This window comes from Puma concolor, chromosome B2 (assembly GCF_028749965.1).
Source record: "Puma concolor isolate L17-30 chromosome B2, mPumCon1.1.hap2, whole genome shotgun sequence".
In the NCBI taxonomy this organism is placed as follows: Eukaryota; Metazoa; Chordata; class Mammalia; order Carnivora; family Felidae; genus Puma; species Puma concolor.
The window spans coordinates 114,568,432-114,584,184 of record NC_141671.1 but is presented as its reverse complement, the minus strand read 5'-3'; the positions used below and the strand labels follow the sequence as shown (position 1 = coordinate 114,584,184).

At 35.1% G+C, this 15,753-nt stretch overlaps 1 protein-coding gene across 2 annotated transcripts in view; it reads right to left on the bottom strand.

Moving 5' to 3' along the window:
* Window positions 1-11,703: 11,703 nt before the first annotated feature.
* Window positions 11,704-15,753, bottom strand: part of RNF217 (ring finger protein 217) — a 126,433-nt gene continuing 122,383 nt past the window's right edge. For both annotated transcript variants that reach the window (XM_025925933.2, XM_086707748.1), the window contains 2 exons: window positions 14,416-14,487; window positions 11,704-12,555 (listed from right to left, as the gene is read on the bottom strand). In XM_025925933.2, the coding sequence (XP_025781718.2) occupies window positions 12,482-12,555; window positions 14,416-14,487 (146 nt within the window). In that variant the 3' untranslated portion in view covers window positions 11,704-12,481. The remainder of the gene's footprint in view (window positions 12,556-14,415; window positions 14,488-15,753) is intronic.

Sequence of the window (15,753 nt, the reverse complement as noted above, 5' to 3'; positions counted from 1 at the left end):
GTCACTATGTTAGAGATCTGATTCCCCATACTCAAGGAAGGGAACTTGGCTATTGAGAGGCTGAACCCCTGGTCCAAGGCCATAGCACCCACAAACAGGGAACAGAATCCGGGCCTCTTTACACTACAAAGACCATCGTATTTATGTGATTTGAGTCTCTTGGCTAGAAATGCAAGTCAAGAACAAAATCCCTAGTTGTGATAGTAGTATTAAGGAAAAATATCTTCTCGTTTAAAATGGTTTTTATTTCTGCAAAGAAACAGCTGTAGATCAATAAATTATACATCTTTTAGATATTTTTCACTATTATTAATTGATTATACAAACATGCATATTGTAAAAGGAGACAAGCATTTGAGCCCAGCTTGAGGAAATAAATGTGCCACTGAAGTGATTTTCCAATGAGATGAGGTCTCCTGTGTTGCTATTTAACTATTTAGACTCATTTAAATTAGTTAGGATCGCCTTTACAAATAGAAGGGTACAACACATGTGGACACAGGCTCTGAAAGCTTAGGTGACTATCCAGTTTTAATGTAAAACATTGCGGTCATTGTACTGCAACAAGCAATCACACATTTTCTAGAAGAAAAATAGCACTTGTGTCAAATATGTTGTTCATCTTAGAGAAGAATTCCCCTGCATCCTAGAAGCAGGTTTTTCTGGGGAAGAGACTGGAGTGGGCTTTCCCAATGGAAGCCTGGGGTACTCCGTAGATTGTGCTGTGAACTAGCTTAGGTCTTATCTTCAGGTTGACCAGAAACTTTCAGGTTTCCAGAGAATTCCATATAGGAAAGAGGGGAAAGTGTTCTGGCATTCCTTCAAAAATATTTGTTGAGCCATTGCTCTTTCTGTATCAGAGAGTATACTAGTTACTGAGGTACCACACACCAGGCATTTTAATCCCACAATAACCCTTCCAGGTAAGCATATTCTAATTTTACAGATAAGGAATTTGAGGTGCAAAGAGGTTAACTAACTTGTCTTAGTTCCCAGAGCTAAAAAGCAGAGGCTAAATTTGAAACTTGTCTGTCTGGGTCCTATATCCATCTACGTTCTTTCTACCACCTACAGTGGTGGTCAAGAAAGTGACACGATGTCATCATGTTGTGCTAATTTTATTTCATGTTGGAATAGGGCCCATATGATTTCATTTTACCTTAATTACCTCATTAAAGGCCCTATCTCCTAATATCGACTCATTCTGAGGCTCTGGGGGTTAGGACTTCAACATGTGAATTCTGGGGTGCCACAATTTGGCCCATGAAAAAGTCATACTACACAAGAGTAGGCTGTAAATCCACTGACTGATGTGAAGTGAAGATACCACAGGTAAAGGAATGTCGAAGATTGCTGGCGACCACCAGACACTAGGGAGAGGCCTCCAGAAGGAACCAACCCTGCTGACGCTTTAGTTTTGAACTTTGGTCTCCAGAAATGTGAGAAAATATATTCCTGTTGTTTTTTATCGTAAATCTTTATTTTTTATTTATTTTTATTTTTTAATTTTTAAAATATTTATTTATTTATTTATTTGAGAGACAGAGACAGCACAAGTGGGGAAGGCGCAGAGAGAGAGGAAGACAGAGAATCCCAACCAGGCTCCACACTGTCAGCACAGAGCCCAATGTGGGGTTCAAACTCACGAAACTGTGAGACCACGACCTGAGCCAAAACCAAGAGTTGGATGCTTAAGCGACTGAGCCACCCAGGCGCCCCTACATTTCTGTTGTTTTAAGCCATCCAGCTTGTGGTGTTTTGTTATGGCAGCCCTGGAAAAGCAACACAAATGCCTTGCTCAGTAGTGATTTGCAGAGAATGCTCAGCAGAGGAGGCTTTGGTGATGTGGCCCATGTAGTATAGCCTGGATGGTATTCTGTAGGAGAGGTTGCTGAGCCTGAGGACCACAGAAGAGGAGGAGTTTGGTAGATCAGGGGAAGCTAGGGGACTATCCTGTGTGAAGGCAGAGAGGCCTGGCATGGCCATTCTGGGTTGGAGAAATGCTGGAACTGAGTGATTTGAACAAACTTTAAAACAGGTTGCATAGATCTAAATTTAATTGCTGAAAGAGACCTTAGAGATTGGCATGCACTCCTTATTTAGCCTGAAGTCTGGGAAGATATGTGGCTAACCTAATATCACAAACCAAATTAGTCAGAGAATTCAGGATAGGAATCCATTGTTGAAACCTTTGCCTGGCACTTCCTCTACTAGACCAATGTTAGAACCTTGCCTTCTCCTAAATGCATGTGCAGTATATTTTTATACCACAGCAGGGGACTCAATACACATTTACTAAAAAAATAATTAGCTGAATAAATAATACTGAATGGATTTTCAATGAATGAATAAGTGAGAGAGAAAGTAACTGGCATTATACTGTGTGCTTGCAGATACACGTCTCATGCAGAATGCTCAGACTGACCTTTGGTTTTCTGTGAGCTTTCCTCAAAACATGCCATAGCAACACGACACAGTCCGCTTTCCAAAAAGCATACCCATGAGTTTCTGTTCATTCCTGTTTTTCTAGTCTTAGAATCTACTGCAGAAATGACTTCAGCACATCTTTCTAAATTTACTTATGTTCATGTAATTTGGCCACTGTCAAATTTTACCTTTTAATTTCTTTAAATTCCAAATGTACTGAAAAAAAAAAGACAAGAGTCTTCTCTTTTGAAAACTTTTATTAGGCATTACTAGATGATGTTGCATGATGTATTGCACACATCATGCGAGTAAACAGCACTCCACAGGAATCCATACAACCGCTTGTATAGTGACAATAAAAATAGTTGATTCCCAACACAGTTTTCATCCAAGTAGAGTAAGTGTCGTTATATCCTTCCATGAGATCTCATCTCATAATTAAGACTACCCTTCCATTCTAATACAACCAACCAAAACCAATGAAAAAGAAAGCCAAACCACCACAAAAGGCCATAGGGACATTGCCAAAAGTCCAAAGTCAGACTCCAGAATATCACAAGGTATCTGTCTTCTGAAAGATTTGCCCCTACACTTTGTGTGACCTGCCACTTGGGTTGTTTTTACTGCCAGCAGCAAGTGAGATTGAATTTGCTAACAAGGGGCCATACACTGACACGTATCTACTGAAAATTCTTGAGGTAATAGATTTTTAAATTTTACTGCTTAAAAAAAAAAATCTGTTAATTTCCATGTCCTGTCCAGCAGGACATATCTGTTGGCAGGAAGATTCTTTTCTTCTTTTTTTTCTTTGTCAAATATGTACACGTATTTTCATATACAACCTGTGTCTGTCCTTTCTAAGCACGATTTATTTTAATTATTTGTCATACATTCATCAGGAAAAGCTGAATTATATACTATGGTACATAAAGAATACAACAAAACGAGATTTTTGTATAAAGCTAACACAAAGGCAAAGACCAGGAAGAGCAAAATAACATTACACAAAATATCTTGATATCGATAAAGCCCACTGTGAATGAATAATTACATGTAAATAGCAAACATGCGTGGAAGTAGATTACAAATAACACATTGTCAAAGACAGGTTGTAGGAAACTGATCAAGTTCCTCAAGTTCCATATATTTACTTTTACTTTTAATGCTTTTTGTAATTTTGTCCTAATTGGAGCTCTAAAGATTGACAGTCATTCCGACTTTCGTTTTAAATTTTAATAACCAGCATTCTTTTTTGCAGCTTAAAAGTACATTTCAATAATAATGGCTTCAACTTATGACATTTAATATCCTTTTTTTACACCTTAGCTTAAAAATACACACTGAATTTAAGAAAAATATATTGGCTAACCTGCTTTTCTAGAGATAATACAGTGAGTTAAGCAAATGCAGCCTATATACACCACTAAAGATACACTGTGTCATCAGCACTTTAAATACAGGGACCAAGGAACACTCACAAAAAATATATGGCTCTTTAGGTAAGAAATAAAGTCAAGTGAAAATAATAAGGCACTAATAACATATATAAATGTTATATACTCTCATCACACAAAGCACCATATGGAAGGTTAAAGAAGTACATATTAGTGCTATTGGAAAATGGAATAAACCCAGTTTTCCTCGCTTTTATTAACCAATTCCTTCCTTTCTTTTCAGTAATTAATGTATAAACACTAAAATGGTAGGGGAAATTATATATTATACTAGAAGCACAATTCATGGAACCAACAGCATGAGACAATCATTTGGAAATAAATTGATTACTCAAGCAATGTAAGAAATTAAGGTCTTAGAATACTCCTTATTTCCCAACATTTTCATCTCAATGGAGTTTTTTTTTTCCTTTCCAATTTTCTTTCAGGGATTTCTATATAATATTAATATTGTCTATTTTCTCATTTTATTTCTACTGCTTCTTTTTCAAAATATATTCAAAATAGTTACCTCCACATAGTTTTATGAATACCAAAGTTAATAGTATGACTAATGAAATGTGGAAAAAGTTTAAAAATAAAATCACATAAATATTTTCCAATACCATTGAAAATATCTTCTTAGCTAGGCTCATTTTAAACATGAGAAATATTATAATTTATGTTCCTTGGAGATTGGCTACAAATTTTACAGAAAAAAGATATACAGTATAATGAAATGATGGACAAGATTAAGTACAAACCAATGAGAGTCATTCATTTTAAAATTAAGAAATTTCTTCTTCTTTGCTATTGTTCATGAGAATGTAATTAAAATGGGATATATTCTGATAATTCATATAGGACATGACAATTATTCCTTAGAACTACAATTTCTGAATATATATTAACAACAGATTAAACATTAAAATTATGTCTTTTTGGCATTTTACACTTTTTGAAAAAAGAGGTGAATAATTTAATTGTCCCATAGTTTGTCAATAAGCATACATCTTTAAATATGTCTGTTTCATGAATGTATCTCATGCCCAATTTTAAAGTAGAAACAAAACACCTAACTGTTGTGGCTTCTTAATAATGTGTTAACATAACAACATTTTAATGCCACCATTTTTGTGTTCCTTCTATACAAAATTATTTCTGTGATCTCTCAGAATTTACTACTTATTAAGTTAATAGTTGCTTTCATAAGCAACAAGATTGTCAATTAATTTTTACATTAAAAATCTGTAATAGGTTGTTCTTATCAAGGTAAATGGAAATGTGTATATATAAACCAATTACTGTTCTAGGTGTCATAAGAAATATAAGGTTGGTCTCTTCTTTTCAATACCATATACAGAATTTTCATTACAATGAAAATGATCATATAACAAAACTAAGCTATTGCCATATGGAACTGAAAGCTAAAGGGCCTTAGAAAAAGGGTGTATAGTCAGCTGATAAAAACTCATGACACTTTATCTAGAATTTTCTTTACAAAGCATGCTAATTTTCTATAAACTAAAAGTATTCAAATATATTATGTAAAATGTTTAGATAGTATTTACCTGAAAGAAGCAGTTAAAGTATATTTGTAAAGAGAGGAAGTAACATTTCAATGAAAAATATTATTTTTAAGAATCTGACTGGATTATTGAGACTATTTCACCACCTGGGGTATGAGGTGAACACCTAACAACTTAGCAGGGAACAGATGACCAACGGCACAGTTTGTCAACTATAAGGAAAAATCTGAAATGACATTCTTTCAGCCATTTCTTGGGCCCTTTAACACCCAAGTTTGACTCTCCCTTGGACTTTTTCATCATATTCTATACCTATGCTAAATATATCTTGAGTGTCACTTATACCTAAATCATATCACTGAAAATGTTGAGCGTTTGCAAATGACAAATGGCTTCTCTAGAAGAAGGCTAGTATGAGTTACATTCAATGTTATCTATTTTTTTTTTTAATTTTTTTTTCAACATTTATTTATTTTTTGGGACAGAGAGAGACAGAGCATGAACAGGGGAGGGGCAGAGAGAGAGGGAGACACAGAATCGGAAACAGGCTCCAGGCTCTGAGCCATCAGCCCAGAGCCCGACGCGGGGCTCGAACTCACGGACCGCGAGATCGTGACCTGGCTGAAGTCGGACGCTTAACCGACTGCGCCACCCAGGCGCCCCCAATGTTATCTATTTTATAGTATCGAAATGTCTAATAATGTTCACAGAGTATGAATCCATCATCAGATCTTATATACAAATGCTACACTACATAAATCCAGCCCCAAGTCCAAGCTGTAGGACTTTTTGTCGACACGGACCGCAAACCAGACATCTGGCCATTTGGGGTCAGGTTGGATGAATAACCACACATGCTTTCTGTCCAGCTAATATGCAAACACAACATTGACTTTACAATATTCATGAAGCAATTTCTGAAGCTTGGCTTTAGAGTATTATTAGGCTCTCTGATCCAACTGACATCTTCTTGTTCATTTTATTTCTTGTCAGAGAGGCTGGGCAGGGTTTCTCCAACTCCTATCAAGAAGAGGGTCAGTGTTCCAGGTTCTCCTCATACATTTCAATTTACAAAGTAAGCCAAGGTAAATTATGTTCACTACCAGAGCCAAATTATGGAGTCCTTTCAATACCTGAATTTCATTTCATTAGTCAAAAGAGTTAATGATGAGACAGAATTTATCTCACAGCTAGCAAAGATAGGTAGGGGACAGAAGAGGGAAAAAGCAACATAACGAGGAAATATAAAGAAAACAGAAACTTGATGTCGAAAGACATGAGCATCACTTCAAAACCAGGGAAGAAAATCATTTAATATTAATGATAAGACGGAGTGACAAAAAGGTGGGATAAACTTGAAAAACAAAAGTATTTTCTATGCCAATAAGTTTGTATAATGTAAGTGATGCAGAGTTAAATACAACTAATGAAATATCTTTTACAGCTAAAAGAAAGTGGCCAAAAAAAAAAAAAAAAATAGGCAGTGGCAATACTTTGTGTATTTAATATTTTTTTTTTGCCTTTTAAGTCATATTGTTATTCTCAAAACAGTCATTGTTTTAGCAAAAAAAATATATATATATAGTTCATGATACACATAATTACAAGCTTCTAAAATTGGCACTATATATGGGATCTATAACGTATGTGATACATGAAGGCTTCAGCTAATGCTCCAAACAACAATTATAAGTCTCACACTATGTGACTCTCTGCTTCTTGGATTTGGATAAAGTCAGCTAAAGTACTACTCTCAGAACAGTGATATACAGTACAAGTCCCACATCACAGCTGGCTCTGAAATGAGTATTAGCCCTGCAAAACCAGGGTTATGAAGGAGATCCACTGCATTTCTTCTTTTAAAGATCTGTATCATTGGTTTGCATTGAAAAGATAGCACTTCACAATCCTGAATACTTCCCAATTTTTGGAACTCTGATTTTGTTCAGATCATATATTTATGCTTCTCTAAAGTTATTTCAGTTTTATTATATAATTATAGGTGTACATATTAAAAACGGGGTTTTGCAACTTATTTTCCACAGGAGGAAGAAAAGATCATACTTAAGGCATAAGAATTTAAAAAAATGCTCGAGCTGACTATTGGGGATAGTTTTGATTTACTATGTTCTGGTCAGTGGAATTTCTCTTATAGATTTCATGAAAAATGAAAATGCAGTTAAAATGTGGCAGAAACTAACTTAATATTTTAGACAAATATTCCAGCTAGGTTAGTAGGTAACACTTACTAATTACTTGCTATACTTGAGCTCCTGGTGTCAGTTTTTAGAACTACTATAATTTCAGAAACTCAGTTAAATTTTTTTACAGGTATGTTTTTTACTTGTTTAAAAATTTCAGCTCTGATTTCCACCCCCAAATTTAAGGAGGTGACATACATTTACTGACGCTGTTATTCTACTGTCTCCATCAAAATATATGCAACCCTTTCTTTAATTCTGTCGAATTACTTAAATGGCACACGTATTTTAAAGTGCATTATTGAATTTTAAGGCTATATTTATAATAGACATTAACACAAAACAATAAGGCTGACCACAAGAAAAATTACTTTCAGTGGTTGGGATAGATTTCAGCTACAAATATGAAAAGATAAGCATGCAATCCAATGTGAAGACTCACATTAAGGCATATTTGCAGCTTGCTAATACAATTAAAAAACAAAATGGCAGTTGGCATGATGTGTAAAAAAATTTTGTACTTAATGAAGCATACCAATTAATCTTATTTAGTCTACTAGCTCTTTCTAGAATTATAAATTTAACAGGCAGCATAAAGTCTACTATTAAAAACAACTGCAATGTTTAACAAGGGAGAAGCTGGATCAATGTCTTGGCAGATGCACTTTAATTAGACAAAGATCAAGAAGGAATGCTGATACCAGAGTGAGCTTTGCAGCCCTCCTGTTTCTCCTCCTCCTTTGCAGTGAAGGCATGGAGAAAAATGAGGTTGGAGAGAGTCACCGGAGACTGAACGAGATTACAGTGGTCTGATGGTATCTTAGGGGTGCCAGGAGCCATATATTTGGGTGTTGGATTGAATGATAAAGGCTCAGGTGTGGTCTTGGGACTCAAAAGATTGGGTGGCACAGGATAGGCACCACTGATTCCTGATCCCACAGCAGAGAAAGCACAATGAAAGGTAACAGGTTGTGATCTAACTGATTATCTTTGTTTTTGTCTGTTCTACTTTGAGGATAAATAGCACCTATCAGAAAATCAAGGTGGTGGCCACAGGCTGTTGCTTGTACCAAAAGGTCGGACTCCTCTCCTTTTTAGCTCCACATACAAAAGGTTTTAGGAGACTTCTGGGATTCATTGTAAAATGGATGTTTCATGTTGTTCCAAATTTATAAGCATTCTAACAATCTACAAACCTTACAGATAGTTAAATTTATTTTTTTATGGATAATTGTGGTCATTCATAATTGCCAACACGCTGCTTCCTATTTTTCACAATGGCATCATAAAGTTCCTTTGTGGTGCAACATGCATGAACATGGATAGTGTTTTAACAAAATGTGACAAAGATGAAGAGTTTAGCTATTTCCTTTAAAAATCTTAAATTTTAAAAGCAGGCAATCCAAATATCAATGTAGCTTTCTCACATTATTTTACAGACATCTTGTTGCAGTTTTTATTGGAATAAGATGGATTTTCCTTTATAAGTTTTGGCCACATATTTATTTGGCTAATCAAGCAGGGAGGGAATTATCCTGCAAAAAGTTGCTTTTCTTTAAAACTTATGCACTCCTACATAATCTTTCTTTTTCTTCAAGAAAAAGATCTCAAATATAGTATCTCTATGATCTCATTCACCAAAAACACGTTAAAATTTTATTACAAATATCTTATAAAAAACAAATTTTAAAAATCATGGAAATGTGTACATTAAGTGATAAAAATATATGTAAAAGATCTTCACTGATGCTTTGTAATAGAGAAGTAAAAACAATCTCGATGTCCATTTAATAGGGACTAATTAAGGATAGTCCCACAATGTAATATGTAGTAATTTACAAAAGAATGAGGTAAATCTATTTAAACACTTACGGAAAGGTGTCTACCAATATACAATAAAATGAAAAATAATCACAGAACATTAAGAATACTGTTCTATTTATATAAAACTAATATACAAGGACATATACAAACACACTAGAATATTTGCAGAAAGTTTCTGGAAGGACACATATCAAAACATTAACAGTGGTCACCCCTAGAAAATAAGGGATGGGGTAGAGCAGGTGAATTTGCATTTTATAATTCTATATGGTTTGATTCTTTTAAAGGAGTATATATTACATTTACAATAAAAAAATGACAAGCTTTGGATAGAAAGATATTTATTTTATGTGTACGCTTCTTTTTCTAAAGTAGCTTTTCAAATTTATCCCCAAAGTTACTACTATTGTTTTACTTTCAATGTTGGCACTAACATATAAATAATCTTTTTGCTTTCTTCTCTCTTTTTAAGATCTTGATGATACTTAGTAAAAAAAAATCACAAATTATTACGTTAAGTCACTATCAGGGAAAGACCTAATATATACCAACTGTGAAAGAGAAAACTACATACATTAATTTAAAAAAAAATCTATGCAATAGAAAAATGAAAATCCTGTGCAACACTGTGTACAGTATCTCAAGCATTGATGAAAGAGCTTTCACTGATAACAGACACTGCTTTGTAACTGGAAAATTGGAACATTTCTAAATAATATAAAAATTCCTCCAAAAGATAAGTTATTCAAAGGAAGGAATAAAAATCCCTGAGTAGGCCAAAGACAAGAGACACAATAACCTAAGAAAATAGATTATCTAAGACCAGAGAGTATATTATTTAGCCAGTTGGTATATATGTATGTGGCAACTGTATTTATATGCAGCTATGGAAATATTATATATGTATGTATATTTAAATGTATATATACATACACATATCATACATAAACATATTATCCACTAGATTTAAAATTCATCACATTCACATATTGTCAAACTAACACCTAAGTCCAGAAAAAAATGAATTTACAAAAATTAAGCACTTTTATGACAGAATTACATCGATGTAGGCTAGAAAGTTTCATTCTCTTGTTTTAAGACTAGAGCACATAGAATAGGCACTCAAAAATATCCATTGGATGGATGGATGAATGGAAAGGTGAATTTGTGAAACTAAAGCATCACTTTTTCTTGCACCATGTTATGCTTTAGAAATACACCATTGTAGAATCACAAATGGCACACCTTCTTCTAACTGAATAGAGACTAGTCCAGAAGCTTCAGTGTAGCTATTCTGAGTGTTCTTCAGAAGGAATGGAAGCATGCTAGCTCATTACTCATGCAAGTAAACTTCACTATCATGGACTTTTTAGGCCCAATAAAAATGATAAATGTTCTTATATTTGTTAGAGCCCAACAAGACCAACTATCCATGTTAATGCATGTTTTATCACAGAATTTATTACAATTCAGGTAAGGCTTCTGACAAATAAATGCTACATCTATGCAGATATCTAATTTTAAGGATTTGGAGACAAGGGGAAACTTCAGGCTTCTTAGGGATCTTTACTTCCATTCTGCTAATGAACTTTCATGATGAAAACAAAGGAATAACATTGTTTAGCTATGTGTCTTTTTCTTATTTTTAAAGACTTCTCAGCTTGGTAAAACTTGCTGAAAATATTTCCTTCATTTTTTTTTTGTTTCCTTCTCCAAAAGTTGTTTCTATTTTAGATAAACGCATCCATAATCACAAAAATTTGTGTTTTCAAATTACCCTATCCATAAGAAGACATCAGCACATTAGTATGCACTTGAGCAGTAAACATAAGAAAAACCCTTCAAAACTAGTACTTTTTTTAAATGAAAATCTTGGGGACAAACAAAAAAGAGAGAGAGAGAAAGAGAAAAGAGGTAAGAGGGTGGGGTTTCCAATACTATCAGAACTTGACCTAAAGCAGAATTATCTGTCATTACTAGTTGATTAAAAAACTAGCAGAACAACAATTTGTTTAAAGGCTTAAGCAGTTCTCACTACAGCAAACTTGTTATTTAAATTAATCCCCTCTGAAGGATTTGTTCATTTAATAAAACATCTATGCCAAAATATAAGAAATCTGAAGAGACTAAACATTCTGGTCTTGAGAATTTCCTAAAAGCAGCCTATCAGTTTTGTCAGTTAATAAAGTTTGATGATCCTTGAGGTGACATTGCACAAATTTCTGGCGTGTGTGCATGTGTGTGAGACAAAGAGAACAAGGAATAGAAAGGGTCAACATCAAAGTAGCCTGTTGTCTACATTGACTTTAATTCAGTACATTACCAAAATATGCCCACAAAGGAACGATTATCTTTAAGTATGTCTATGAAAATGTGGAAAAATAGTGTAGAGGCATGGAACTTGACAAGTACAAGGTAACTGAACCTAGTTTTAATACAGATACTTATTATACACACACATTCACACCCCTGCACATATACACTTCAGCAACCCATGATTCTTCTCATTAATTTCGTTTCATTTGTTCCCTTTTGGGCATTGAGATTTTTAATAATTATAGCATCGGAAGGATGAAGGAATTACATTGCTTGGGCCACAGATAAAAACAGGTACATATGGCCGGCCTTTATCTTCTGAAAAGTGGCCTTGCTTATTGGTACAGGTGGGATGATTTCCACTATTCACACCAAGTCTCAGAAGAGGGCCTGGAAGGGGGGTTAGGTACAAAGACAGTCCAAACAGTGCTCGGGAGAGGCATGCTCAGATAATTCTGAGGATAACTGGCTCTTAATTAAAATATTTTCTTCCAAGAACCAGTAAGAATGTCAGAGTTATGTTACAGATATTTATAGTCTATGAAAGTGACCATTTTTTAACAGCAGCAAACTGTATAAGGAAAGGACAGGATACCATGTAGGGAGCGCACCGGAGCTAGAGGCATTGTGGCCTGCAGAGAACCACAGGGAGACTGGACGCAGTGTTTTTCAAGACGTGACTCTCAGACGGTGTGCCATTCTGTGTGGCTCCTACCCAGACCGGCTTAGTTACAGGAAATCATTCTGCATTTTACCAGTGCATTCCTGTCCGTGATCGTTTTCTCTGTTTTTTACAAAGGCAATAGATAGGAAATACAAATAAACCTAAGGATTAAAAAAACAAAAAAAGATTAAAGCTAATTAGGAGGAAAGGTATTAGGTTTATATATTTGAAATTTTTCCATTTTCAATTTTTCATTTTGTAGTCATTTACAAAAAATTATTATTTAGCAATGCATGCAGATGAAAGAGGGGAGATACCTATGCAATAACATGTAGTTACTTTTATAAGATTTCATTCTTTATTATTTTTGTACAGTTTTCTCTCCCTTTTAACAACCTCTGTGACACCAGTTTGAATATGGAATCATGTTTTCTATCAAAATATTCAATCTCAGGTTTGTCTTCTTTACTATCCCCAGTCATATAATTTGCACTCTGATATCACACTTCAGTTTCAGGCAGGATAATGTATTACTTAAGAACATGGACTGTAGAGCCAAATGCCAGGTTTGATTCCCAGTTCTACCACATAGGAGCTCCTAGTAAGCCTGACTTTCTTAACTGTAAAATGCAAATAATAACATCTAATTATTTTTATCTAGTTCATAAAGTCCATCATAAATCATAAGAGCTTAACTGTCAGTTACTTTAAAATTCTACGTGTCCTGTACATGTAAATTACTTGCTAAATAGAACTTTACATATGAAAATTAATTTTACTTAGAAAAGAAATCCCATCTACTATGTTATCAAAGCCATCTTTATTTACAGTGCCTAATTTAGTTTTACTTTTTTTTTTTAAGGCTTATTCATTTTTCAGAGACAGAGAGAGATAGAGTGTGGGGAAGGTTTGGTGGACAGAGGGAGAGACAGAGAGACACAGAATCTGAAGCAGGATCCAGGCTCTGAGCTGTCAGCACAGAGCCGGATGCAAGGCTTGAACTCATAGACCATGAGATCATGACCTGAGCCGAAGTCGGATGCTTAATTGACTGAGCCACCCAGTGCCCCTATGGTGTCTAATTTAAAATTCTCTAGAGGCACCTGGATGGCTCAGTCAGTTAAGGGTCCGACTTCAGATCAGGTCATGATCTCATGGTCTGTGAGTTTGAGTTGCACATCGGGCTCTGTGCTGACAGCTCAGAGCCTGCTTCAGAATCTGTGTCTCCCTCTCCCTCTGCCCCTCCCCCACTCCTCCCTCCCCCTTTTAAAAATAAATATATATATTTTTAATTCTCTAAAGCAATCATTCTCAAAATGTGGTCTCTGGACTGGCAGCATCAGCATCACTGGGAACTTCTGAGAACTAGAAACCCATGGGTCCTGCCCCCATATTGAATCAGAAACTCAGTACAGAAACCAGCAACCTGTCTTTTAACTAGCCCTCGAGGTTATTCTAAAGCATGCTAGACTCTGAGAACCACTGCTTTAAAACACGTATTTCCATATACTTGTATGAATAAGACAATATAAATCACTCATATATTTTCTATTTGTCAGTGCTGAAGTATACGTTGGGTATATGTTCCTATACACATTGAAGGTATCTTTTTTACCCAGTGTACCCTTTGGTTTGTACTAGAGCAAACCAAACACACAAGGCTATACCAGAACCTTTTCCCTTAATACTTCAACCTAAACTCAGAATCGGAAAATCTTCATCCTCGTCCACTGGACTCTTTCATAAAAAACTAGTTGTATTAACTTTGGTATTAAAAGGGAATTAAAACTGTTTTATAAGCTACATGAATCAAAGTCTTTATAGACTGAAAAAGTGTCACACAAATGTCCTATATGAAACACACCCTCTGAATCTATAAATCATATGCTGATTGCCTGTCTAACGCAAGCATGGAACAGGTATGTCTACTTAGTAACTGACTCCTATTATTACATCTACACTCCTTTTCTCTCTATAGCACTCAGAAAATTCTTATCTCAAATATGTTAAGTGTTTCTTACCGATTACAACTGCTATGGCCCCTAGTGCTAATCCCAAGACCAGGATTAGAGGTGCAACGAATAATTTTCCAGCTGGAAAACAAAAGGCAAAACCATTTAGTCTTAAAACTAATTTATCAAACAATTTCAGCAATGCTTTTTAATACCACAGTGTATGTGGTTTTTTAAGAAGTCTTATTATAACTAAGGCAATATTTCTCTAAGTAAATGTATCAGGTGTAGAACAAATATACTTATGTAAATTCAGTAACTTCACAGAAGTCCTGGGTGCATTAGTCAAACATCTCGTAAGTCATTTAAACTTTATTACCAAAAAAAAAAAAAAAAAAAAAAAAAAAAATTCCAAAGTTACTGGCTCACTTTATACTACCAGAGCCATTCATCTTTATGCTTTCCCTTTAGATCTCTTTCATTTTCATCTTTCAAGATTCTGAAAGATCAACAAAAGAGTGACACATTCTGAGTTGGCAGGAGAAAACCTAATTAGCTCACAAAATGGAGAGGTAGTAGGTGCTACAGAGGGCTTACATCCAAGCCCACATCTGAAAATGTGATTTGCTTACTTCCCGGGTCCAAAGAAAACTAATAATATGAACACCTAACAGACTGAACTGCAATTGGGATGTTTAAATGTCGTTGGAGATAATTACCAATAAGCATACAATATATTTAAGGTTAGTCAAATGAATCCTTTTAATAAATTCAGAGAACAACCTGATGGTTACCAGAGGGGAGGGGGGAGGTAGGATGGGCAGAATGGGTGAAGAGGAGAGGGCAATATAGGCTTCCTGTTACGGGATGAATTAAGTCACCGAAAGAAAAGGTACAGCATAGGAAATACAGTCAACGGCACTGTAATAGTATATGGTATCAGATGGTAGCTACATTGGACATAAGCACAGCATAAGGTACAGAGAAGTTGATTCACTTTGTTGCACATTTGAAACTAATGTAACATTGTATGTCAACAATAGTAAAAAATTAATTAAAGAACTAAATTGGAAGGTCTACACTGGTTTCATGGAAAAAACAAAATGCAACGTGAGAAAATAAAGGAAGCACTTACAAGAAGGCTAAACCTGGTCAGGTTGGCAAATGATGGCGTCAACCAGCACTTTTTTTCTAAATAAACATCTAAGCAGTGATTCTCATACGTGCCAGTTTCATGTAAATCGGGCACAGAGTTCACAGTCAGAATTCCACTAACTTTGAAAGCACTAGCACACAAAAAAGAGGCTAGTAGTTCATGTCTTGTAATCATATAGTAACCTTGATCTTAAGCGGTATAGCCGCACGATGCAAACATGGCAAGAGATGAGGAAGGAATGGAGGGGGTTT